Source organism: Vanessa cardui, chromosome 21 (genome assembly GCF_905220365.1).
Source record: "Vanessa cardui chromosome 21, ilVanCard2.1, whole genome shotgun sequence".
NCBI classification, from domain to species: Eukaryota; Metazoa; Arthropoda; class Insecta; order Lepidoptera; family Nymphalidae; genus Vanessa; species Vanessa cardui.
In genome coordinates, this window is record NC_061143.1 from 10463978 (window position 1) to 10491103 (window position 27126).

Sequence of the window (27126 nt, forward strand, 5' to 3'; positions counted from 1 at the left end):
ACTTGCATATCATGAGTTATTAAGTAGAGGCTGATAACTTAATCTTTAATTTTATTGAATTTTCGTATAACTTGAAGTATGTCATACTAATATATCAGCTTGTAAAAATAACCAATACTGTTTTTAAAATATAATTGATCTTATTCTATAGGGATGATGATAAGTACATAAATTGTAGAGCCCATTAAAAAAAATAGTTAATAGTACTATGATATATTGCTAATTTAAATAGGTTATATTATTCTGTTCTATATGTTTATCGAGTACAAGCATCTACACTTAGTTGTATATAATTTGTATGTAACTTTATGATAATTATTCTGTATATTTTATAAATAATTATGGAATATGCTTCATTTATGCAAAGAGGTTGTATATTCATGATGTATTCGTTATTATTACTTCTAGTGTATGTATGTATGTAAGTCAGTGTAATTATAATATAAATTAGATTTGATGATTTGCTGTGATTTGTTTATTGGCTGTATTCTACTAATGACATATGGCTTTCGTCTATGGGTAGAAGTGATCACTTATACCATTTATGAAGAATACATTTGTAAATAATTATTGTTTTAAAATTTATTTCTAATTGGAAATGTTATATAATGTAATTCAGACCTCAAGATTGTATTTTAGAAAACTTATGAGTCTTATGTAAGACTCGATTATTTTCTATAATATAGATTATAATCGGTAAACGTTTCTTTTTTTGTTTTTGACCCGTTTTTGGAACTCTCTTTGTTTTAGGTTCAGTAGAGATTCAAGGTAATTGTTTTTATTGATAATGCAGGTTTTAGGTTTTTTTCACAATGTGTTTGTTGTATGTGTTAATATTTCTTCAAAATGTGTTAATTATGTATTACCGGTGTTATCTGAAAAACATTTCTCATACGATCTATAAACACTCCGACACTGTTCTCGATAAGCTGATTTCGTAATTGATAAATCATTTAAACCGAAACGAATTAAAAAGCGTAATTGAAAACAAAAACGTAACTATATTCTACTATTTAAGCTACCGCGAGAATTAAGTAATACTTTAATGAATAATTTAACAAATTGTAAAAGACACTATTTTTTTTACACTGCGTATTAGATTGACGTTTAAAACACTTTAAGCGACACTAACGTATAAATTCGGCACAGTTTCGAAATCACGTCTATTTTTTATGAAACCGTTTACATCTTAGAGGCAGTTATCAATTTTATTACCCGTATTGAGTCAGTCTAAACAAAGGTTTCCACTCGGCCCTAAACGCCAATAAACCCAGAATCACCTTCGCACAAAACCGATGGCAAAACCACGACCATAAAACCGTTTATACACGAACGCTAAACTACAAACATTACCAAATTACTACGAATAAAACACACGCGTAATCCTGTCGTATCGCATTGCGATCCTAAACTCGCATTAAACCAGCTTACGAGAACAAAGAGCCGTTAAGACAACGCGTCACGCAAATCGCATCCACGAGTCAAACTCGCAAGCTCATAGCCGAGTGAACGCTTTTCGTTTAACAACCCCGTGCTCTCGAATCCTCCATCCTTACGTCATCTCACCCCATACGAAACACGCTTCCTCATTGGCCGATCCGCTTTGGCGCGCTTTCTCGTCGCCGAAATAAAAACCGAGCACGTACTCGCCATCCCTGTCGCCAGGTGAAATAAATCGAACAACAGACCGAGAAAGCATCTTTCTACCTCGTTGCTATCGCAATGATGTAACCAGTTTGAAATGAGACGCGTAATTTAGAAAGCAACGCGAGAGAAAGAGTCAGCGATAACGGTGTCGCAGTTCATTGTAGTGGTAGAGTGCGAAGGGAACGTGCTACCGTGCGTTCAACTATTTATAATCAAATAGGGTGCGCCTGTGTGAGCGTGTGCTTACGTTATGCACCGCACACACATGCAAGCTGAGTCGAGCGAGGCAATGATGTGCACGAAGTATTATCCCTTATTACACGATCCGCTTCCGCGCCGGCCGCACGTACAATAGTTGTCAGCCGACCTCTTTTGTATCGAAGTCGAAGTGTCAGCTTGTTTACATCGAAAGCTAGAGCGATGCATAGTGCGTTAGTTAGCGCGATTGTGTCATCGACCGAGCGTCGGTTATCGCTAAATTGCGAGTGATTCACGGACAATGTTCGCGACTGTGGTTTTACTGAAACTTTTTGTGAACTTGTGAACTTTACGAAGATCCGAAGTGCCGATCTTATTAGCCAAATTGAACTGTGACATTTTTCTACGTTTAGACTCAGTGTGCCATTTTCGAGTGTCAAAGTGTAATCTTCGAGGAGATAAGCTTATTGTTAGAAATAATTTTTCGAGAAAATATACGGACTTGATTTTTTTCTTGGAAAAAAAAAATAACAGAAAATAGAAATATAAATAAAAATATCGTCGAAATTATCTCTTAGAAAAAAGTCGACCATAAAATTGTGACAAACATAAACCAGTGGAGAAAAAAAGGTTTAGTGGGGAAAAGAACGTCGCTATCCATAAAGATAAAAAAGTCGAAGGGAGACGAAATCCAAACGCGCGCGAGCATTTATGCATACAAAACAAACCGCAATCTGTCCACGCTTCTTCCGTAGAAAAAGGCGTTGTGAGAGACAAAGATGGCTATAGCGTTCAACTTGCCGAGCGAAAGAGAGGCGGCTGAGGAGAACTTTTCACGATTGAACCGACTCCTCGCTGAGTTGTACGAGGTCTTATGCCACATCTTGGTATCACGACAGCCTGGGCAAGAAGCCCAGGAGAATCGGCGAGGTGAGTGCCCCCGAGAGCCTTATATACCACCTTACCACTTAAGATGCAATTCGACCTACATCGTGAATTTGGTGATGGTTGTGGCCATCCTTAAAGTGTCTCTCGCCTCGTCCCTCTTCAATACTGTCAGATAAAAAGAAGATTGTTTTAGATAAGTATTGTTAACGGTGATACTGCAAAGCAGATCTGGACTCTTGTTACGTATTTCTAAGTCCATCCGTCTTTTTGTAATAATTTTTTTTTTTTGTAATAATAATTTTCTCGAGATGTTGTGTCAAACTGCACTTAAATCGTAAATGGTGGTCGATCGAATTAAAAATGAAAATAAACGGTCGTTTTCATTTTTAATTCGATTTTTAATTTTTATTAAATATTAACGCGCTTTTGATGACTTTGCTTCTTTATTCGAAATTTGAGTGAAGTTCGACAAAACGCCTCCACACAATTGTTTGTATGATGTAATAATATTCGATTTAAGTAGTCACACAAAATGCATTTAAAAATCCATTGAAATAAATTTCGAAAATGATGTGTTCAAATATTCATAAATTTAATTCGTAAAAAAGTGACGATTCATATTTTAGTTCATAAATAATTTTCCAAAAATAATGATAATATGGTAGTGACGATTATTTTCATTGGCCATTTATTGTGTTAAGTTTTATATTTAGTTACAATTCAATTTGATCTCTTATTTTGTTGTATCAATTTTAATTAGAATAATTACGACTAGTTTAATTTATTTAGTTATTCCTTAAACTATGATAGCATTTAGTTAAAGTTTTTTTTTATGAAAAAATTACATCCACAGATCTCAAATTTTATTTTAGTTCCAAATATTCTCGAATAGTCATATTTAGTTCTTTATATATATTATTAGCTTCACTTCGATTTGTTTAGACGCCAAATATTAGTTAAATATACGGAATCGTTATTATTCACGGACTTTGATTATATTCTATTAAAATTAGGATAATGCCTTATTATATCAACAAAAATGTAAATAATTTGAAATCATTAAATTGTTTCTGAAACATCGATTATGTTCACGATCGTATAATGTATAAATAATTATTTGTATAAATGACATTTTTATAATAGATTTATAGTTTTGTCTTGTAAATATTGCATTTAGTATTTTTTTTTTTTGTGATGTTTCTTATAAGCGATTTTCGATTATTTAATAATTATTATCCATATTCTTAAGCGCCGCATGTAACCGACTATACATAAACAGTTTTGTGTTGATTTATATCGCCACGAATTATCGTGGGTTATTGTGAAATAAACTTATTATTTTTAAACACAATGAGATTTTCACTATCCACGCCTCTTGCCTTATCATTTAATTTATTTTATCAATTATCAATTAACAACAATTTATATACAACAGAAATAGTTAAAAATCGAACACGTTCTAAGAAACATTTAAAAATAGAACGAAAATAATGTATAGTTTTTTAACAACAGAAATCGTTAAGAATAAATAATTGAAAAATTAAAATTAGAATCCCGAAACGTTCGACGAATAATTTGAAAATAGAACAAAAATAAAATGAGGTTTTATAAAAGAATATTCGAACAAGTCACGTTCAATCGTAACGTACACAGAAATGTATAACTCATAAACAGTGTCAGGCGTCGCGTCAGTTCGTCAATCAAGTCGAAAATAACTTGTTTATTGAAACTTGGACTTGTTAAAACATGTCCGTACGGAACAATGGGAAACAATGTTTTAATTTTAAAACACGCTAAGAGGAAAATAAATACACTATTAAATCTATTTTGCAATAATTTTTAACTATTTAAACGATATAGAATTGTTTTCATAGATTATTAACAATAATATTGAAACAAGTTTAAACATGTTTAGATTAAAACAATGAGCGGATTTTGTTAGAGATAAAACGTAAGTTGATCTGTTGTGTTATACAATCAAAAAGTACTTCTAAGAACAGTAGTATGTTCCCAGTAGTTAAATGATACTCTTTCAAAAAGTTTCAGAGTATTGTGACAAATTCATTTACAATACATTTATAGTTGCGATATTAATCTGATATTTAAGCATGTATTGTAACTCTTTATTTTACAATACAAAAATTAATGTTTCTAACTTTGATAACTGTACTTAATTTAAATATATACAAGATTGAAATCAAAATGTTTGTCCACTAAAATTTTGAATAAAGAATATCGAATTCTCAAAATAATTTTAAAAGTCAATAGTTTGAATCATTAATTTTATTTATACCTGCGCCATAATTAATCTGTTCAAAACTAAGCAGATCGCTTGGCACATAAAACCGACCAGAAATAGAGCCTTAGAAAGGGACAAACGACATAAACTAGTTCAAACTTGAAACTAGGCACTAAACTTGCTCTGATTCGTGCAGTCACGAACGAGTTAGTCCAAGTCTTGTATAACAGCGGATTAAAACAATATTTAGAAAAGTCTAAAAAATATTGATAAAAAAAGGTCTTTTAAAAATGTTGCCATAGTTGCGAACAGTAATCACTTCATAGATTATACAGTTACCAGTTTGTGTTTTTAAAAAAAAAAAACATATATTTTATCAATAAATTTATTTGAATAATAATTTGTTGATTATTTATCTATGAATGTTGAATATTAGTTTAAAATAAATTCATAAATGTTATTTCAAAATAAATTCAATGGAACATTTTTGAATAAATTCGAATTAAGATTTAAAATAAATTCATTTTTTAAATTGAAATTCTTTTATTGTTCTATTTTCAAAAAATACTAATCTTATAACTTAGATCAGGGTATAGCATTGGCAATGGACTCGAGTCGACATTCGAAAGGAAAATCGATGCAATGCAATGTGTCTTGAACGAAGAAATCGAAAACTGACATTATTTTCACTTTATATCGCATTAATCTTGACATTTGAAATAATATTTACTTAAATTTGAAAATGTGTATAAGATATTGTATATGGTCAAAATAAATATTTATAGCAAAAAAACTTACAAGAAAAAATCAGGCATATTCGAATAGGATTTCAAATGTATTTGTTACTTAATTTTAATAAATTTCAATAAAGTATTGCAAAATGTCTTACAAAGTAATTAATGAACAATATTATTTACATACTATAAACAAATCAGTCTAATAAGAAAGTCGCATATCAAAATAAATTGGTTTTTTATATTCTGATTGGCATTCAATTCTAAATAGTTCACATCGAAAAAGGTTTTACGAATTTCGAACTTCACAATTTTTTACAAAAAAAAGCAAAGTTCATCATTGCGCTGTGTGGTCCTTTCAATTGTTGAAATACAACACAAAAATCGATTTGTCTCCACTTTCTTTGACAATATGATAACAGATTATAAACTCTTATACCTTAATAATAAGGTCTTGGTTCCTGAGGTAAGGTAAGAATAAAATTGTCCTTGCTTATAGTAAGTCACGGTTTCCAAGTACTGACTTATTCCGATTACGATTGAAGTGGAAAGCGACGCTTCAACGAGTCCAGAGATCATAATATTTTTTTTTTTTGTCCAGGAATCGATTTTGATATAATGTTCTTGTCATTGTTATAGGAGACTTTTGTCATACTTCTATTTAAAAAAATACATTTAAATTTCGAAACAAAAATTTAGTGTAATTACGATTGGTTCAACAATAAATCTAATGACTTGCTTCTAGTGGCTTAGAGCTTGTATGGGCGCAGATTCTCTCCTGAATTTGTCCGTTGATCATACGTCGGATCTTTTCCGTTTCACGCTGACGTCATATGTTACAAAAGTGTTGACACTTGTATGTGCGCACACCCTTATGTACTGTTATATATTCTGTGCAAGTAAATAGTCTCTTATGATTGTTCGCTGTGATTCAAAAGTAAGAACAGTCAGTGATAAATCATAATATACATATAATACCTAATATATAAGCATACTTTAACACTGAAGTAAGAGTTTGTTTCTATATGTGTATTATAAATAATTTTTCTTACAAATTGGTTGAAAATACAACCTATGTGATTATTACCTAATTAATTAAAACTACATTTAAATTTTATTTTATATATACAGAATGAGAATATAATGAGTACATAAAGCTTGAATTAACTCACATTTGTATAAATAAGTATTTTAAGTCATACAAGATAATATGATATTTTAAACAAGGAGACTTATTTGAGTTCCATAGTTTAAATAAAAAGTACTTAACCAATATGACATGAAAACTACACAAGAAGCGCATTCGGGATACGTTTTAATATATAATATATGACAGATAACATATGCCAACGGTTTTGCTTGTTGTATAAAAAAGGGGAAACACTTTGCTGTTCTCTAACTTACTAATCTCATTATTTGACTGATTTGATTAAAATCATTTGCAACATATAGCCCATTAATTGGTAACGAATAAGTATAGCCCATTATTTGATAACGGCTATAAAGTAAAATTAGACTAGGATATATCGATAAGGAGCAGTTAAGTTTGACGGAGATGAAACTGAGCAAGTGATGATGGTGATGATGTAGCTATGATGGATTTTGGCCTCAGCGCACATTCTTAAAGAACACCAGCACGCTGCACATGTTATAACATATGCACAAGTATGTGCGCTAACACAGTTGTATTCTATATACACTCTCTCATAATCCGATGCGACGGCAAAGATGATACAATCGGAAAGAACTCAGGCGCGTGGAGTATACTTTTTACCAGCTCGCCTTGGCTTTAGTTCCCAATACCTCGAGAAATTTGGTTGTATAGCTTACCGTTGACTTAGTGATAGGGCTTTGTGCTAGCCCTTCTGGGTAGGTAGCATCCATTTATCAGATATTCTTTTACCAAACAGCTACACCCATTATTGTTGGGCATTAATTTGAAGGCTGAGTGAGCCAGTATAACTACAGGTATAGTTGACATAACATCTCAGTTCCCAAGGTTCGTTGATAAACGAAAATGTAAGGAATTGTTAGTATATCTTACCGCACCATTGTCTATGAGCTGTAGTGACCACTTACCACCGAGAATATCATAAAAAAAATTGACAAGCCCGTCGACCAGTTATTTAAAATAATACTAGAATTGTGTCATAAAAAACAGCAACTTTAAAAAGTAAACTTGAAATTTTGCATAAACACAAAAAAAAAAAAACAAAACAACAACAGCCTGTAAATTCCCACTGCTGGGCTAAAGGCCTCCTCTCCCTTAGAGGAGAAGGGTTGGAACATATTCCACCACGCTGTTCCAATGCGGGTTGGTGGAATACACATGTGGCAGAACTTCTATGAAATTTGTCACATGCAGTTTTCCTCACGATGTTTTCCTTCACCGCCGAGCACGAGATGAATTATAAAGACAAATTAAGCACATGAATCAGCGGTGCTTGCTTGGGTTTGAACCCGCAATCATCGGTTAAGATGCACGAGTTCTAACCACTGGGCCATCTCGGCTTTTTTAAAAAAAATCGAAATTTTGCATATCATAATAAAAATAAAATCTGGGAATTACAAAACATATTCCCGTTTCATAACCGCAAGAATATATAAAGTAACTTACAATTCCCTAATTACAAAGTGAAAATACGTTCAAACAAGTGGTACCATTGACAAAGTGTTAATTTTGTACATAAATAACATCGGATTTACATACTGGTTAGGTGGTAACTCAGCTCATTAGCATGACCCTTACATCTTTGTAATAAGGGCTATAATTCATTAATAATTCCCACAAACTTGCCTGTTCGAATTTTATTGCGTGGAAATGTATAGTATTCAGGATTAGGTTAGATTCACATTATATCTCTGTGTAAATGATTAAATTTATTAATGCGAATAATTTATTCGCCACAATTATGAAAACGGCTGAATTAAAGTTTACTTTGAATATGAATGTATACAGGTAATACTCGCATAAGTCTTTTTTGAATTAAGCAACAATGATCTTTAAATAAATTCAAATTTGGAACAGATAAATTCGTATTCACATTTAATGTCATTTAGAAATTATGAAATAATGATTGCGATTTTGATTAACAATACGGATTAAAAAAAAAAAACATCACAGACAATAAATTTCAAATCAATATCCATTGATTTATATTTTGTTCATAATCTCATAATTCTGTAACATTTGAAATAATATTTTGTTTCCTATAAATCTAGCAATGTCATGTAAGATTTTTTTTTTAACTAGCACGTCCACACGCAAGGGTATTAATAAATACCACAGGTGTTGTTCGACACAGGTGTTCGCATCCTTTAGGGTTCTTGGGCATAATGTTTAGGTTTTCGAACGTATTCCATTTTTAAAATCAACTTCGATACTTTTTAATTTAAATGCAAACTATAATTAAATTAAATACATATTATTCACAGAAGCTTGTAACGTTGTGTGAGTCTATAACTGCACATTTTTTATTAGTGTGCGTTAACACATCCAATGGCGTGTCTGTTTATCTATGTGTGCGTGCGTTAGAACGAGATGTGTAAGTGTGTGTTAATTGTATACTTTGTATTATCGGCATAAAACTCCGTTGCACTCCAATAATGGCCTGATTTACGCTTGACCGTATTCTTTTAGACAGGTTCAGACATGTTCAATAGGGCTTTGTCTGGGATCGCACCTAGTCCGGTGTAGTTTTTACCTCGATGGGTGGAACGAATAATAATTGATTGAGACGTGATAGGAATAGTTATTTGATAGTATTTAAATATTCGAATGGGGTTTTATTAGATGTTCTGTCACTGGTCGAAATTTGAAAATAATTATTATAAAAAAGTAGAAAAACTATGTAATTTGAAAATGGAATAAGACCCAATATTTTTATTAACACTATTGATTGAAATAAGAACAAAACAGATTATACGTCGCTCACCGCTGTGTGTCCCTATATATGCTTAGATCATTAAAATAGCGCAACAGATTGTGATGCGGTTTTTTTTAATAGATAGAGTGATTGGAGAGGAAGGTTTTTGTATATAATACATGGAAAATATAGGAAAGAAACATTGATAATTTTAGAAGTTTCTAATGTGATGTCGTATATAAACATATTCTGTAGAATATTTAGTATTAGTATTGGACGCGTGCGAAGCCGGGGCGCGTCCCTAGTATAACTATATCTGTCAAAATCTCGTACAAATTGATTTACTCGTGTACACTATCGTAAAAATACAATAATAAAAAACATGATCTAAGTGCTGGAAATTAACTCATCTAAGTGTATAATAACTGCTTTACAAAAAGGGCCATTATAACGAGATCCCCATTCAAATTTTATGGGCCATGAAAACGCTTTTTTCTTTCATTGCGTTAACGAAATGTTATAATTGTGGTCAGAAATCTTGTTTTGAGATTTTTATTTATACATTACTAGTATTAGGGATCTTCTGGTGTTGTTTAATTACTGGTCAAGCCGGGTATTCCTCCTTGCCCGGCTCTTTACTGAACGGTAGTTATCCAGTATTGTGTCAATGGGTTTTGACCCAGTGGGTCAAAGTCTAATGGTGGTTCCTTCAAATTTGGTTCCGTAGTTTGACCGTGAAAGTGCAACAGATATGAGGAACTACTTTCGCATTTATAATATTAGCATATATATCTTTATGAAATAGTATTGAAAATCAACAACCTGATCCAAAAACTGTTTACAACTCTAATGTTTGATTGTTTCTAATTAATTTTGTAATTTACCTTTAAATGAATGTACGTTTTATTAATAAAATTTTAGTTATAACTGTATTTTAGTAGGTACCTATTTGGTTATTTTTTTACTAGTCTAAGCAAATATCTGTGTATTTATCAAAGTAATATTTAAGCCAAAATTTGTGTATATATATTTTCTTCTGCTCATTTTTCGTTTTGTTTTGTTTTTTTTTTCACTTTTGTTTTACATTGGCATATAGTGTTTGCTTTTAAATTATTTTACATAATCTTTGTATGCATATCATCTAATTGTATATTATATGACATATGTAAAATCGCTAGCAAATCCAATAAATAAAATAAAATAAAAATAAATAAAAAGACACTTAAAAATTAAAACACGCGGTGTAATTACAACACAAACATAAAAATATATAAACATTATTAATTTTATAAATATTAAAATATAAACAAAACACTATTATCGAAACTCAATTTATGTACGCGGCATATTATATTAAACTGGTAGGAATCGTCTCGCCGTCGTCACGTCCTCGTCACGTCAAGCGTTATGTGACCTTTTCCTCGCTATCTCTGTCTCTTTCTAACAAATCCAAATGAATTTTTATTATTGTTTTAATGTAAAATTTTATTTATAATTATTCAACTCCTTTCAAATAGTAATTTATTTAATTCTATTTGATATTTATTTCATAATATATAGCCAAAACAACTGCTTTTCAACTGGGTGTTTCAAAGCGCTCTTTTTTTTAATAATCTAAGAAATATTTCAAAAGCCTCGTTGCCTTGTTATTTGGATTAATATTCAGTATCTAGTTTGACCCTAGATACAAGCAAAGCTGCATAAGAACCAACTCGGTTAATTGTGTCAAGCTTATGATTAAGTTGCAATGACTGACATAGTTAAGTTAAACTAAGTTAAATGTCTTTTGTAAGTTAATCACACTATTGAAAAAATACATATTAAAGTAAAAAAAGGAAAAAGTCTGTACATTTACCACTGCTGGGATAAGGCCTCTTCCATTAAGGAGAGGGTTTGTAACATATTCCACCACGCTGTTCCAATGCGAGTTGGTGGAATTCACATGTGGCATAATTTCTATGAAATTAGACACAAGTTTTGCAAGTTGCAAGTTTCCTCACGATGTTTTCCTTCACCGCCGAGCACGAGATGAATTATAAACACAAATTAAGTACATATATAGTGGTGATTGCCTGGATTTGAACCCGCAATCATCAGTTAAGATGTACGCGTTCTAACCACTGGGCCATCTCAGCTCAAATACATATTATAAATACGTAACCGTTATATTCTTATATTATATATATTTATATAATGTTACTTATAACCACAATTATAGGTTTATACTTTGTCTATATATAAACTATTATCATTTAAAATAAACAGATAGAAAGTCACTTAATTTATACGTACGTAATGTTACCAGAAATTGAATGTTTGTGCAGATAATATATGATTAAGTTTGGTTGAAATATACATTAATATCCCATATATGTCATATCACTGAGATATAGTCTTATTCCTTGAGGAGGCTTTCAAACATATTCCACGAAGATATTCCACGCTGCTTCAATGCCTTGCTAGATGAATGACTTCCATGTCTTATATCCGGATTTGAACCTGCAATCTCTAGTAAAAAAATCATGCGTTCTAATTACTAAGCCATCTGGGTTTAATTATGCATGATGATAATTTAATTAAAAATAATTACTATTATTATACAAAACGTAATATCTATATACGACGTCTGTAGGTAAGGCAAATAGTGCATCTGCAATAATGGTGGTGACCACTTACCATAAGTGGTCACCACCATTATTTAAATCAACATTATGCCAACAACCTTACGAGCAGTGCCACTGGCTCACTCATCCGTTTCGCAGTGGAATATCTGTTGAGTTGGTGGTACCTACCCAAGAGTACCACTTTCAGGATAGATAATTACTCCAAAAGGATAAAAATATTACTCAATATATATTCAATAGAACAGTGACATACTAACACGCGGAAAGGTCTCGTGTGCCCCAGAGTGGGATCCTTGACACCATAGCATTTCAACTGAGATCATTAGTGTCGTAAGAAACACCATGAGCTTGTGAAACAGATGGCTCATTTTATAGTTTAGTCTTTACATAAAATTAAAATATAACTAAATCGTGGGTGTTTAATATCGATACAATAATGTCATAACTCTTTACATAGTAACAGCTCATTAATGATCTTATTCTACTACGCTGTTTTGTCGCGGTTCGTTGGGTATTTGGGTAATATTTATAATATTTTTTTTGTTTTCCCTGATGATGATAATTCTCTTCTAAAGTTAAATTAGTATAACGAAAATTTAATAATTAAATTTCTCAGATGTGATTCAGACCTGCTACCAAATAATTTTTTTGATTTTTAAAAAAAATAGTAATGTGACAGCCTGTAAATTTCCCACTGCTGGGATAAGACCTCCTCTTCCATTAAGGAGTTGGTTTGGCAGAATTCCGAAGAAATTAGACACATGCAGATTTCCTCACGATGTTTTCCTTCACCGCCGAGCACGAGATGAATTATAAACACAAATTAATATATATAGCGGTGCTTGCCTGGGTTTGAACCCGCAATCATCGGATAAGATGCACGCGTTCTAACCACTGTCTATTAACTCGCCGGTGCTAATCTTCGAAGGAATAGTTAAGTCGGTTTTGGTAGAATATTGAGACCTTGAATCAACGCAAGTAGTTATACCTGATTATATATTATATTAATATACTTGAAGTCTAAAATATATATCTATAAAGTATGATATGAAGTCTCAAATGAGAATCAAATTCATAAAATCTGTAGATGTAACTGTAAAAGTTGTAGACAAAAATGGACCCGCTGAGTTTCTTTCGCCGGTTCTTCTCTGATCAGGGTGTTCTTTTCTGAACCAGAGGTAGTGTTTTCTATATTGCATAAAGGAATTTGAGTTTGAGTTTGTAGTTATACTGACTCACTTAACCATCGAACAGGCAAACAGCATAAATAATTGTTTTTTGACGGTAGTTTATATGTTTCTACTATTATAAAAAACGTGGAATTAATACCTGTTGACATCCAAGCATGATATATTAATTTAAATAATTGTATTTAACAAACATGACTTTTTATTTTTTAAATGTTAAAAAAGAGTAACTACCGAGTTTCTTGCCGGTTCTTCTTCTAGGTAGAATCTAATTTCCGAACCGGTGGTAGCTTCACTTAATTGTAAAATAACGATTCAAAAGTGCTTGTAAAAGCCTACTTGAATAAAGTTTATTTTGATTTTATACAGAGGAATATGTAATGTTTATACCCATAATAACACCAAAATAAACAAAACCATAAATAAAACCATATATCACGAAACATCCAAAGTTAGTCCATAAGTTAAGACCTAGGACACAGCCAGTAAACCTGCAGTTTCAAAACCTGTTTCCAACAAGCAACGCTAACTATCTTCTAAGCATATTTTGTAATACCGTTACTTGCTTTGTAATTTATTACAAGCGAGGTTTAGGGAATACCATCATCCCTATTATAAAATACCGTTGAAATATTCTATGTAGAATTATTCTATATTATATATAAATATATATTTCAATATGCTGTTTAACGGATGATTACATAAATAAATCAGACATGTAAATCAAATCAATTCAAATCAACCAAACTTTTCAATAAATAATTTTGAATTTTCAATATTTCAAAATTAACGCCGTTTCGGGAAATGGTCTCCACTGAAAAGAAACGGCAAGAAACTCACAATGGTCTTTAGATAATAAAGTAGATGTATATATAGTCTTTAGATAGTAAAGTATATGTAGTTATTTAGATTTACAAGTTATTTAATTACAATTTTTCTTAATGGATCCTGCGTCGTAGCTTGAGCTGAGTCGAATTATCTTATTTTAAATTTAAATGATTAATAGAATTTATTGTTTAGTATTCTTTATATTAAAACAAAGTCTACAAAAAAGAATAATGTTGTAACAATCAAAACTGTATCAAGTATATGTATTTTCTTGCCATAATAAAAAAAAACAGTAAGAAAAAGGAAGATTCTACACAAATAAGTGATTATTATTATTGTTGCTGTCTTTGTCACCCTATCATCAAACCAACGGTAACAGAAAGAGAGAAACAAATATTTTATTTGTCACCCGTAAACTGGTACTTATATATTATAAAATTAAAGCTAATAAAGTCAATTTTAAATTAATTATTAACTTAACTGTCAATTATAAAATCATATTATAACAAGCAACAGCTGCAACACAACTTTAAATAATTGTAATTTTTTCAGTGCAAATAATTTTAATTGGCACAAAAATTAAAAGCGCACAGTTTACATATAATTTCCATAGATGGCGTTACCTGATGCATATCTATAAAATATTAACTATAATATTAAATCGATGTTACCAATTAACGAATTCTTTTAATTGAATTTTGATTAATCAACGTAAATTTTAATGCATAGAAATACATATTAAATATTAAATAAAATTATATGATTTCTATGTTCAATTGTTCAACCAAAAAGGTTTGAAGTTTATTTTGATTTCTTTCAATTACATCATAAAACAAAGACGTATATTAAAATAATGTACTATCGATGACATGACCTTTAAATATTTTCTATAATGATTAACTTAGCTAACACACCCTCTCACTAATAAACCGAAGCCGGCTGTACATACAAAGCATTGTCTTCCTCATTCTAATGTCAAATTTCTTAAGCCAGAAAGAGAAGTAAATAAGTATAAAACTAGTGACCCGCTACCCAACGTTTATTAGTAACAATGTGTAGTCTACATAAAAAAAGTAGAGTCACTTATAAAGCTCTGCTAACTATAATTACGTAACGTTATACCGAGTACTATTAAAAAGCAACCAGATGTTTACAGCACGGAGCTGAGCACGTGTGACCAATTATAAGACAAAGGACGGCAGACATTGTCGCGTTACCTACGGCGCAATTGTGATTATAACTTGTTACCGAGAAAATGATTATAATAGTTGTTGAACCTTAGCTGACCGCAAGAGTCATAAATGACATACAAATAAAATTGAAAGAAAAATTGTAGAGTTTAGTAGTACAATAAATTCTAGAGACATCATCGATGTGAATGTGACCACTGTATTTCATAATATTAGATATTAAGTTTAAACCCCAAGCTTTTCTATTACATTAACATTATTAAAAATGGTCGTAAAAAAATCTGCGAATACTAGAATAAATATGCAATCTACTAAAAAATATATAAGTTACTCAAACAAGGTTTGTAGTAAGTATAAACCATACAAAGAAATGCTCAAAAATATCACTTAAGATCAAAAATTTTAATAAACTTCTTAAACATTTGCAAGGCTATATACACAAATTAGTAAACTAAGCCTCAAAAGCTATTTACCCCCAAAGCATTAAACTTATAATATCATAAACTTTACAACAATATCGTTCGTATTAAACCAGCATTAACGCTTTACGTCGCCATAAAGTAGTAATCTCACTATTAAATTCAGTGTTTTACAATTATAATTTCCCATTTCATAACATCAACAATGATACCTTCTAAATTACTGGACGTGGGAACAACAGACATGCATCATTGCATGAGAAAATAAATGAAAATGTTTCAAAGACTACATAAATTACTCCATTAAAATCCTGCTTTGTTTTATTGACAATTAAATCAAATTTTATAATGCACTGTTTCTCGTAAGCGTGTTCTGTTTAAGCGTTATTATCATCACTTATTACATAATCGTCATTAAAAACATCATCTACAAGTTTAAATGCTTTCGTTTATGAATCACAGGCTGTATTAAAAGTTCCATCTCTAAGATTAAAATAAGAATCGTGACAAGTATGAAGTCTTAAAATTACGATGGGTCCGGATAAACTGAGTGAAACCACTAATCATAAGTATGCTTTAAGTTTCAAGGGCATTCAAAAACCAGTTCTGGAGCAATAAATTCACGTTATACCCGAAGTTTTTGTTGTTGATGAACCTAATTTGGGTGTTGTTCCATTTCTGGACGTATTTAAAGACCCTTAAATACACTCTTTCATTTTTGTTATTGGCAATTTGATTTGCAATTTAATTTGTTTTTATTTTTCGACTAAATTAAAATGTTTCGTTTTAAGTCTCTCTTTTAATGTTTTTTCCCTAAAATTACTTTGTTTTGAATACTTACCTGATCTCTGATCATTTAATAGTTGTAAATCAATGATTTACTAACATGACCTTGATTATATCAAATGTTAAGAAAGATACAACTCATTGTAGGCACATATTTTAGCCCTATTATATAAATATTACTTTATAAGATTTCAAATTATTTTCATAAATTCTACCACGATGATTCCAGAGATGCGTAATTTTAATTCCGATAATGTTTTCTCAGTAGGACGTTCGCTGGTTTTCCTCTCATCCTTCTACGAATGACCGACCCTTTTCTTAGTATTCGCTGTGTTTTGTGGTCAAATCGCGATCTTTTATGTTATGCTTGGAAGATATTCAAAATGAGTTTGTAAGGATCTATAACAGTGTTTATATTATTACAATCTCATTATTTTACTTGTTCATTATTTGATAACTAATTACGAATCTTTTTGTTATTATTTTATTATTTAATAACATTATTTTGTTTTCAGGTAAGTCAATTTTCAATTCCGCTAACTGCTTGTCTGGTAAGTACTATTTAAGATAATATACAATACTGTTGTTAGATTAAGATCAGATATGTATTCCAGTAAACATATTGTATACATGTGATCTAAATCGAGAGCATCTTGCTCCATCAAATTAAGTCAAGCATAAAGTTCAATCACTTTTCCTAATCTTTATAAGAAAAAAATTGACACCGAACAATACCAAAAGGTGCTTCTTATAGTATTCATACTTATTTACAAAATCTACCTTATGGTTTAGATCATAAAACCTATAATTCAATGTAAATAAATGATGTAACGGTACTGTTAAGTTTGTGGGATCGATCGATCCATCAAACACAGTTTATTAAATGTCGGATTAACTTTCTTCTAGGCTTAGAGGCGTCATATGACAAGTTTCAAAGATATTATTGTCTGTCTGTTGCGTAACAATGAAAATATTACCTATTTTTAATTAGATTATTCATTATCTATTTAATCTATGGAATTAAAATTTATCTATACATACATACATATAATAAAATTGGAGTGTCTGTTTGTAATATTAAAATGGCCCCCTTTGACTCAATGCTTATGTATGCACTGTACATATACCAAAATAACATTTTTTAACAATTTTTGTCTGTCTGTTTGTTCCGGCTATTCTCTGGAACGACTTTCACTAGCGGATAACAGATATAATAAGCAGTAACTTAGGCTACAATAATATTTTTCTTTAAGTTAACAAAACGTGAAACGCGAATAAACTATTATTTTAATAAATTTTAAATTTTTAGAATTGGCTTTGGAGTCAAAAATCGTATCAAGAAAAAGGATATTTGAAATATTAATAATACTTTTATATCAGTAATGTTGTTACGTAAACACATACACTTTTATTATTATTTATAATATGCTGATTGCCTATCAGCTCAAAAAAATCTTTGATTTCTTCAATTATGATAATTAATTCAATTGTATGTACTATATGACAAACATTTAAGTTATCAATTTCATAGTCATTTCGTATTCGATTCTTTGAACTGTAACTTTGTACATATGTTATTTATGAAAAATGATTACACACATCAAAGTAATATATTGTCATAAAGTAACTAAACTAAGTCTGTTTTTCATTCGGTTGATATCGCAAGTTCTCTATTAGAGAACACAACAAAACTTAAAAACTATCGGAACGAAAGCATAAATCATTTGCGAACGTCCAATACAAAGTGCCAATAGACAATATCTGATGGTACATTTTAACAACACACTACATTAGCTACAATGTCACGTTAATCTAATATAGTATCTATTGCTTTGAAATAGGGTTTAAAATCGTATGTTCGACCAAAATCAACTGCAAGAAAAAGTTTGAAAATGGAATAGAGAAATAAGAGCACCGGCATCAACGTTTGCTCTGATACACAAAACCTTATGGATGCAACGCTTCATTTAGCAAAACTATGTCGAATTCATCTTCTATACTATCAGATGCGATGTTTTTACTTAAAATTGCCCTCGGATTTAATGGAACCACATCCACTCGTGTGCTCTGATAAATTAGTACTTCGGTACGCTTCTTGCTTCTTGTAATTTTACATTGTCGTTCTAGACATGACATATGGAATAGTTAAGTACCATTTTTTAGGAGCCATGTTTTTAAACTGCCATATAGATCTTTTCTTTCTAAATTTAAATAAAATTATATGTATCTTGTTCACCCAAAATTATCATTAGACATTTATAAGTTGGTTCCATTTTTGGTTAGCATTATCAATTGATTGGTATTCCTTGGTATGAATTAAATGAATGAATGAATTTCGAGTGTCACTTCGTCAAATTATTAAGGGACCTATCAATATCAGTCACAATTGCTATATTGGATTTATGATATTCGATAATTACAATGTTAGCTATAAATAATTAAAAATGCCTTCAGGTGAGTTAATTTTAATTGACTTTCATCCATGGATAATAACATAATTGTATTTAATTAAAAGCCGAGGCAGTTTAATTGATGGAATTTACCTCCCTTAATTGATAGAATTTCTAACTTAAACTTCTAACTTCAGATCCTTCTCGATAGATTCCACATTCCAAGCATGATTGACAACACTTCTCAATTTAAATAAAACCTGTAACTCTCGTAGCATGATAAATAAAAAAATATTATAATCATAGTTGCAAGTAAAACATTTTACAATGCTCCATGAAAATTAACAGCAGTACAATATCAGCTAGAATATAATATTTCGACGACTTCTGTGGTCGATTAGTGTGTACACCGGTTTTCATAGCTACGCCACTCCGAGATCCCGGGTTCGATTCCCTGAGTCGATGTACAAAATTCATTAGTTTTCTATATTGTCTTGGGTGTATGGTGCCGTCGTTAATTCTTATTTTCCATAACACTTGCTTTAGCTACTTACACTGGGATCAGTGTAATGTACGTGATGTTGTACAATGTTTATTTATTATTAATATAAAATACCAAGGATGTGTACATTATGATGGTTGAAAATAAATCAGTTTTCGTTTATCAAAGCTAATGGACGGGGCATTTGCGAATAGTCACGACAAAGGTTTCAGTGGCATTCGTCATTATCTCTGTATGACGTGCCCAGCTTGTGCTGGGATGTGCTTTTATGCCCTAATGTTGAACTATCACGATTGTGAACGAGCAAATGGGTTTCATTATTTATTCATAAGAGTTATGAAACAGATTGAACGTATTGTTTATTTGAACAAATGGTAAACTAAACAACACTTTAAAAAAAATTATACATAATCTTTGTCTCGCGTATCGCTCAAAGACAATGGCGCTGTAAGAAATATTAACTATTCTTTACATCGTCAATGCTCCACCAACCTTGGGTACTAAGATTTTGCGTCCCTTGTTCCTGTAGTTATACTAGGTCACTCAACCTTCAAACATTCAACTGGAAGACAACAATACTGAGTGCTGATGAGTGGATGGTACCCACCCAGACGCGTTTGCACTCACCTCCATGTATTATTAAATATTTATAGAAAAATCCATAGTATACAAGAAGTTCAATCAAACGATCATTAACAATTCATCAACAAGTAACATTTAATAATATAAAATTAAATAATAAACACCACTTATATAAATAACTGTTATTATTAATAAAACAGAAGGATATGTATCTGTATCAGAGATCCAACATCAAGATCACAAGAGTAGAGATTAAAAAAATTGTCACTAGAGGTTATCAAACCCACCATTAACGGAACAAATAGTTACATAATTAATACTAAATATATAATTAATCATCTATCAAAAAAAATCAAGAAAACAGATAAAACACAAGACCAGACTAACTTTTCACTATATATTATAAAACAAAGTCTGCTTATGGCCGCATATGTTTGTCTGTATGTTCGAGATAAACTCCAAAACTACTGAACGGATTTTGATGCGATTTGCACTAATAGACTGGTTGATTCATAAGGAAGGTTTAGATATATAATTTATTATGGTTTTTGTGTAAATGTGTTGAAATAGAAGGATCATTGTTAAACATGTCGGAAAAAGCAACAAAAAATATATAATAACTTACGTCCACCCGTGCGAAGCCGGAACGGGCCGCTAGTCGAATCACAATCATCAAAACCTACACACAGACTTAAAGAAACATCAACATCACAAGCTATTATTGTACTGTATCCAAAAACAGAACGGATAAACCATGGCGACCATAATGCGATGCCATTAAGATCACCATATTATTACAGCACCATTACATCTGACATTATGGTGTAATAAGTAACATCTAACGTTTGTAAATCATCCATGGTTAAAAAGCTTACCATAAAAATATCGACATGTATGTTTATGTGAGTTATGTGTGCAATACAAATTATATTTGTCATCGAAGTTATTTTAAGATGACTTATTACCAGCTTATCATAATAATATATAGATCGTTGCATATATGTAGTTCGTTTGTTTGTTATCTTTTCTTATTAATGTTGCTAGAATTGTAACAGATATTCTCGATATATTGATTTCTATTTATATCGAGGTTAAATAAATTTCTTGGTGGCAGGCCAGGTACCACCCACTCATCAGTTATTCTACCGCCAAACAACAGTACTCAGTATTGTTGTGTTCCGGTTTGAAGGGTGAGTGAACCAGTATAACTGCAGACAAGAGACATAACATCTTAGTTCCCAAGGTTAGTGACACATTGACAATGTAAGGAATAGTTAATATTTCTTACAGCGTCATTGTCTATGGGTGATGGTGACCACTTACCATCAAAGTCCATATGCTCGTCCGCCAACCTATACTATAAAAAATAAATAAATAAATAAACATGAGATAACATCAGATACATTACTCTGAAAATCAGAAGTAACGACGGTACCACAAAGACACAAAACCCAAGACAATATAGAAAACTAATGATAATCTACATCGAGTCGGCCTGGAATCGAATCCATCGTACCCATGAAAACCGGTGTACAAACCACTCGTCCACGGAGGTCATCGAGGATAACATTGTTATAGATCACCATTAGTTATAAAGTAATATATTTAGATATATAACACAATAGCAGCCCTCAGTTCAATTGAAAAATATATAATTTTATCAGTGCACATTTTATGGTATAACTTATTGGTTTTGTTAATTTTATAAAATTTTAAAAATGAATTTCTAATTCTTATCTCTATCTATTCTTATCTATTATTGATTATGTTTAATTTATATTTATATTACATATTGTGCAATGTACATGGTGAGACTAATAAACAGAAGAATATTTGTCAAGATTATTATGAAAAAAATAAATAAATAAATAAACAAAAATGTATTGCCTAAATCAGTTTGTACAGCAATAGTTAGCAACAGAAATTTTGAAGTAGGTTAAACCTGTATCTCAAATACCCGCTCCTCCTCCTGGATATACATATACCGAAACATACAATTTTAAACTAATAAATATTTAACTTATTTTTAAGATTAAAAAAGGAAATGGAAAACATTTTACATGTGTGTGTGTGTGTGTGTGAGTGTGTGTGTATTAGTGTGGGTATGTATTATATAATTTTATTTTTTATACCTATTTACTTATTATTATTATTATGTTTTTTTTTGAAATATATGTTTTACAAAATAAATAAAAAAAACACTACACTTAACACTAGTCGAACGTTATACTGCTTTACTGGTATGCGTGCATATAATGGCCAAACGTTGGTTGCTATTTTATTTGACTATGAATCTTTATAAACAAATAATCAAAAGAGAAAGTTTCTACAATATTTGGAAATTGATGTTAATCATTTGAAAAACAGTTCTTATTAATAAAACAACTCACATAAAAATAGTTGCTTAAACATTTTAATTAATTAAAGATAAATAGACGCATCAAAAAGCAGTGTACTCTGAGTTGTATAAGTAAGCACAGTTCAGGCGAAAAGATCGCTTATAATATTATAGTCGTCTTTATAAAACCTTAACATAGAAAAGCAAGAGGAAAACTAAGTACATTAACTCATCATTAACTCTATGACGATATATGTTCACTCAGCATTAAGCTCTATCGAGATGCGGCGTTGAATTGCATAGGAGAGCAACTAGGATGAAACTAAGAACGAGACCGTACATCGTACAGTAGTGTCATCAAAAAATAGTATTAAAAAATTATGTAATACTAGTAGTCGTGTTAGGGTTGTTGGTTGTCATTTTTCAGGCACAAAGCTATTTTTTTCCCTTTCTTGGATTTCAATTTTTCTTCATACCAAATTTCATCGAATTCGGTTCAGCGGTTTGGTCGCGATACACAGACAGACAGAGTTACTGTCACATTTATAATATTAATATCAATTACCTCCAGTGACGACGGATTTCGTATAGAGAGTGATGGATATTTTTTGCATTAAGTAGGAATTGAAATTAAACAGATTTATTTTTTGGTATATGTTATGAATTGAAGTCGTAATAATAATAATTCTAAATTAATATATATAAAGTAATGACAGTATTTTTTGCTGAATATACACGGTTAGTTGGCGAGATGGCCCAGTGGTTAGAACGCGTGCATCTTTACCAATGATTGTGGGTTCAACCCAGGCAAGCACCGCTGAATTTTCATGTGCTTAATTTCTGTTTATAATTCATCTCATTCTCGGCGATGAAGGAAAACATCTTGAAGAAACCTGCATGATGTGTCTCATTTCATAGAAATTTTGCCTTATGTATATTTCAGCAAATTGCATTGGAACAGCGTGGTAGAATATGTTCCAAACGTTTTCCTCAAAAAGGGAGAGTTGGCCTTACCCAGCAGTGGGAAATTTACAGGCTGTTGTTGTATACACGGTTATTGTTACGTTAAATATGTCACTGACATAAAAATATAGTATTTTTTTATGAACGCACTCGTAGGTTCTGTTTTTCACTAATCGACACGGAACTCTAATAACACACGCGACGCATGCGCCTGCGCATCGTCATCGTGACAGGCTGTAATGGCGGTGATGGCACTTGATTATAAAAGAAGAAATAATTTTTATATCCAGTTAATGGATGCTCCTACATAGACACACGGTTACAGAGTTTATAGGGCAAAGCAATCTTAGCTATTAGGGTCGAGATAATATTTATATGTATTAAATTGATTTAGCACATTGACAGATGAATGAAATATAGTTTATATCTTTTCAAACGAAGGTAATGATGATCATGCTGTTCTCTTGACCGATTTCTTCTGACACAGCAGATGTTTTCCAAGGAAGAATGAGCCCTATTCCCTATACTTTTACTCTTAAAATCGGATAGCACGGCAATCAAAGAATTTAATTTGCAAGATTAATGGATTTTTAAATATTTCTGAGGTACTGGAATTTAAGGACTTCCAAATAAACTTTTTTACTTAGTAATTCTCTTCTGTTACTAAAAATATCATGATAGTAAAACCAATTACATTTCAATTAATTTCACCTGAGCTTTTCCCACTCCATGTTAAACACCAAGAAGGCAGTTAAAGTAAGAATAAAATAAAGTGTTAAGATTTTATAATTGAAAGTTTTTTTATATTGTCACATCAAATGTCAACCAATTAGCGTCGAGCAGATTAAATAAAAAAAATCTCCTTAAGGGAACGATACATTATGTATCCCTATCATAAAATACAAACTTATTAAATACATTTTGGTGCAATATTCAAACTTAAAAAAAAAAGTGTTTTTCATGTATTAGCACATTAACTACAACTCAAACTCATGGTCAAATTTACATTACCTGCACCGGTTTGGAAAAGAAACATCGAACATATAAAAAATGCAACAAAGATCTGGTTCTTAACTGTTGTTTGTTGTACAAACGAAACAGCCGTGTGTATCATTGCGTGTACGCATCAAGTACAGACCCACCCTACTCGCAGTAACTGACGTAGAACTTTCAAACGTTGCAATTTAATACTTACTACACAGCAATAGAGTTTAATTTCCATTGTATTTAATTTAGTCGATCACGTCTTATTCTCTTTAATGATTAGTAATAATCTCCGCTTAATTTATCCTAATAGCTAGGTTAAGTGCTAATTCACTGTAATATTATCACTTTAGAACAGTTTAAATACTTTAAAGGAAATTTCAACATCAGTATAAAACTATTAAGTGTTTTTCTAAGTGGTAACACTGTATTATAAATGAATATTTGAAATGAGGAAAATGCTCATACCTACCTACAAACATTACTTTATATGGTATATATATTTTTTTTTTAAGACAAAGTTCCAAATCGATCTTAAACAAAGGGACTAGAACGTCTTAACTAATTTGCAGGTTTATTGAACTCGTGAGGATACCTACCTTTAGTGACATAAACATCACTCTCCTAAAATTAAAAGGTCATTATAAATAGTAATATTTATTTTTATTATAAACAATATTCAAGTTTTTATTTTGATCACAACTTGAAACGTAATTATTGTTACTATGAGAGAACCGTCTCTTACTGGATTGACTAGTTTACTGATACCTTCGTTCTTCAAATCACTCAGAATTTCCACCTATCGTTAAATATATATGTATTTCTCGGAAATTTTATATCTATGGCCAGTTTTCGAGCCATAAAATCGGTAACACGTAATCTATCATCGTTTAACGCTACGCTATATCTAATGCTAATATTTTTTAATAGTAAACGTTGCTCGTAAACAAATCGTACACTTACAAAGACCAAGGATTCCTAAGCATTTATAAATCATAAGTCTAAAGTTAGCTAAATCGCAAGGAATTATCGTGCACAGAGTTAAATAAGCTTAACTAGGATAAGCTGCGTCGTAAAGCCAATGGTAGCTGGCGCGGTGGACTTGTGTTACACCGAAACGAATGTCAGATTAAATATTCAATGCTCGCTTTGATCACCTCGAGTGGGTAACAAAAGTTAGTATAAATTTTGATTAACTTTAAAAATATAAAGACTATATAACTAGAAATAGGTTCTATAAAAAATGTTAATCTTATGATTATAAGAAACAAATACAAACTAGGTACGCTTTAACAGAAATTAATAAACAAATAGAACACATACAGAGAAGGTTAGAACAGTTAGTTCGACCATTAAACATTAATATCTTGAACAGCACTTACAAGGTTCAGTAAGTTTGTCATAATACATACTTATATTAATATTAGCGGAAAAAATATTCGTCTGTGAACTAAGCCACAGTCGTTTTGTACAGCAAATTGTAGTGATAGATACAATTGAAAATCAAAATATTCACGTACTCATAACAGGACATCATGTTAGAATTTAAATAAATGTATAACCACCACCGATTCGGAGAGCAGATTCTACGGAGAAGAATGAGCAATAAACTTAGTATAAAATAAAAGAGTGTTTCAGTAAAGAATAATTTTTATTTATGAAATATACTTACTGATATAATAAATCGTCGACTGCGATACTGAAAATATTAAAAATAATTATTTACTTTAATATATACCAAAAAAAATGTTATCTAAATTTATTACACATACATATATGTAAAATAAATTACACTTCGAAATTCAAAAGACTATATACATTTTCGAATCGTAACGGTGTAAACGCGGACGTACTAAGTGGGCACATAGTGCACTTCAACTAACGAATAAACTGGCGTTTAAGTTTTGATTTATTAGCCCATTGCGTATCGCGGACAACGGTAAATGATCACGGAGCGTCAGAGTCCACGCTTCGAATCCGAGTTTTATAACGCATTGTGTTCAAACTATTCATAACGACAAATATTATTAAATTTATAAGAAGTTAGGTGGATATTTCAGTATCTTGTGAGGATTTAGAGGCTAAGGAGGAACGCAGATGGCATCGTTAAATTTTCATGTTATTAATTTGTGTTTATAATTCATCTCTTGCTCGTCGGTGAGGGAACCTGCATGTAACTAATTTCAAAGAAATTCTGCCACATATTTACACACCAACATGAATTGGAGCAGCGTGGTAGAATATGCTCCTAAACTTCTCATCAATAGAGAAAGGAAGTCTTAGCCCAATTGTGGCAAATTAACAGGCTGTTAATGTTGTTGTATGTTGTATAAATAATTTATCAGAAAAGTATTTTTTTTTATATCGGTTATTTAATTATCATATCTACACTTACTTGGTGGTAGGGCTTTGTGCAAGCCCGTCTGGGTAGGTACCGGTAAACAACAGTACGCAGTATTGTTGTGTTCCGGTTTGAAGGGTGAGTGAGCCAGTGTAACTACAGGCACAAGGGACATAGCATCTTAGTTTCCAAGGTTAGTGGCACATTGACGATTTAAGGAATAGTTATATTATTTCTTACAGCGTCATTGTCTATGGGTGATGGTGATCACTTACCATCAGGTGGCCCATATGCTCGTACGCCAACCTATACCATAAATATATATATTTATATATATTAGTACTAATCTCATTACCTCTTTTCCAAATTTATCTATACTTTTTTAACTGAATATCTTAAACAAAATATCCAATTACAAAT

At 31.1% G+C, this 27126-nt stretch overlaps 1 protein-coding gene across 1 annotated transcript in view; it reads left to right on the forward strand.

The window, feature by feature from the left end:
* The first annotated feature begins 1856 nt into the window (after positions 1 to 1856).
* The window catches only part of LOC124538774, a 139492-nt gene continuing 114222 nt past the window's right edge, over positions 1857 to 27126 (forward strand). Inside the window, exon 1 of the mRNA XM_047115959.1 lies at positions 1857 to 2775. Within this exon, the coding sequence (XP_046971915.1) occupies positions 2625 to 2775 (151 nt within the window). The 5' untranslated portion in view covers positions 1857 to 2624. The remainder of the gene's footprint in view (positions 2776 to 27126) is intronic.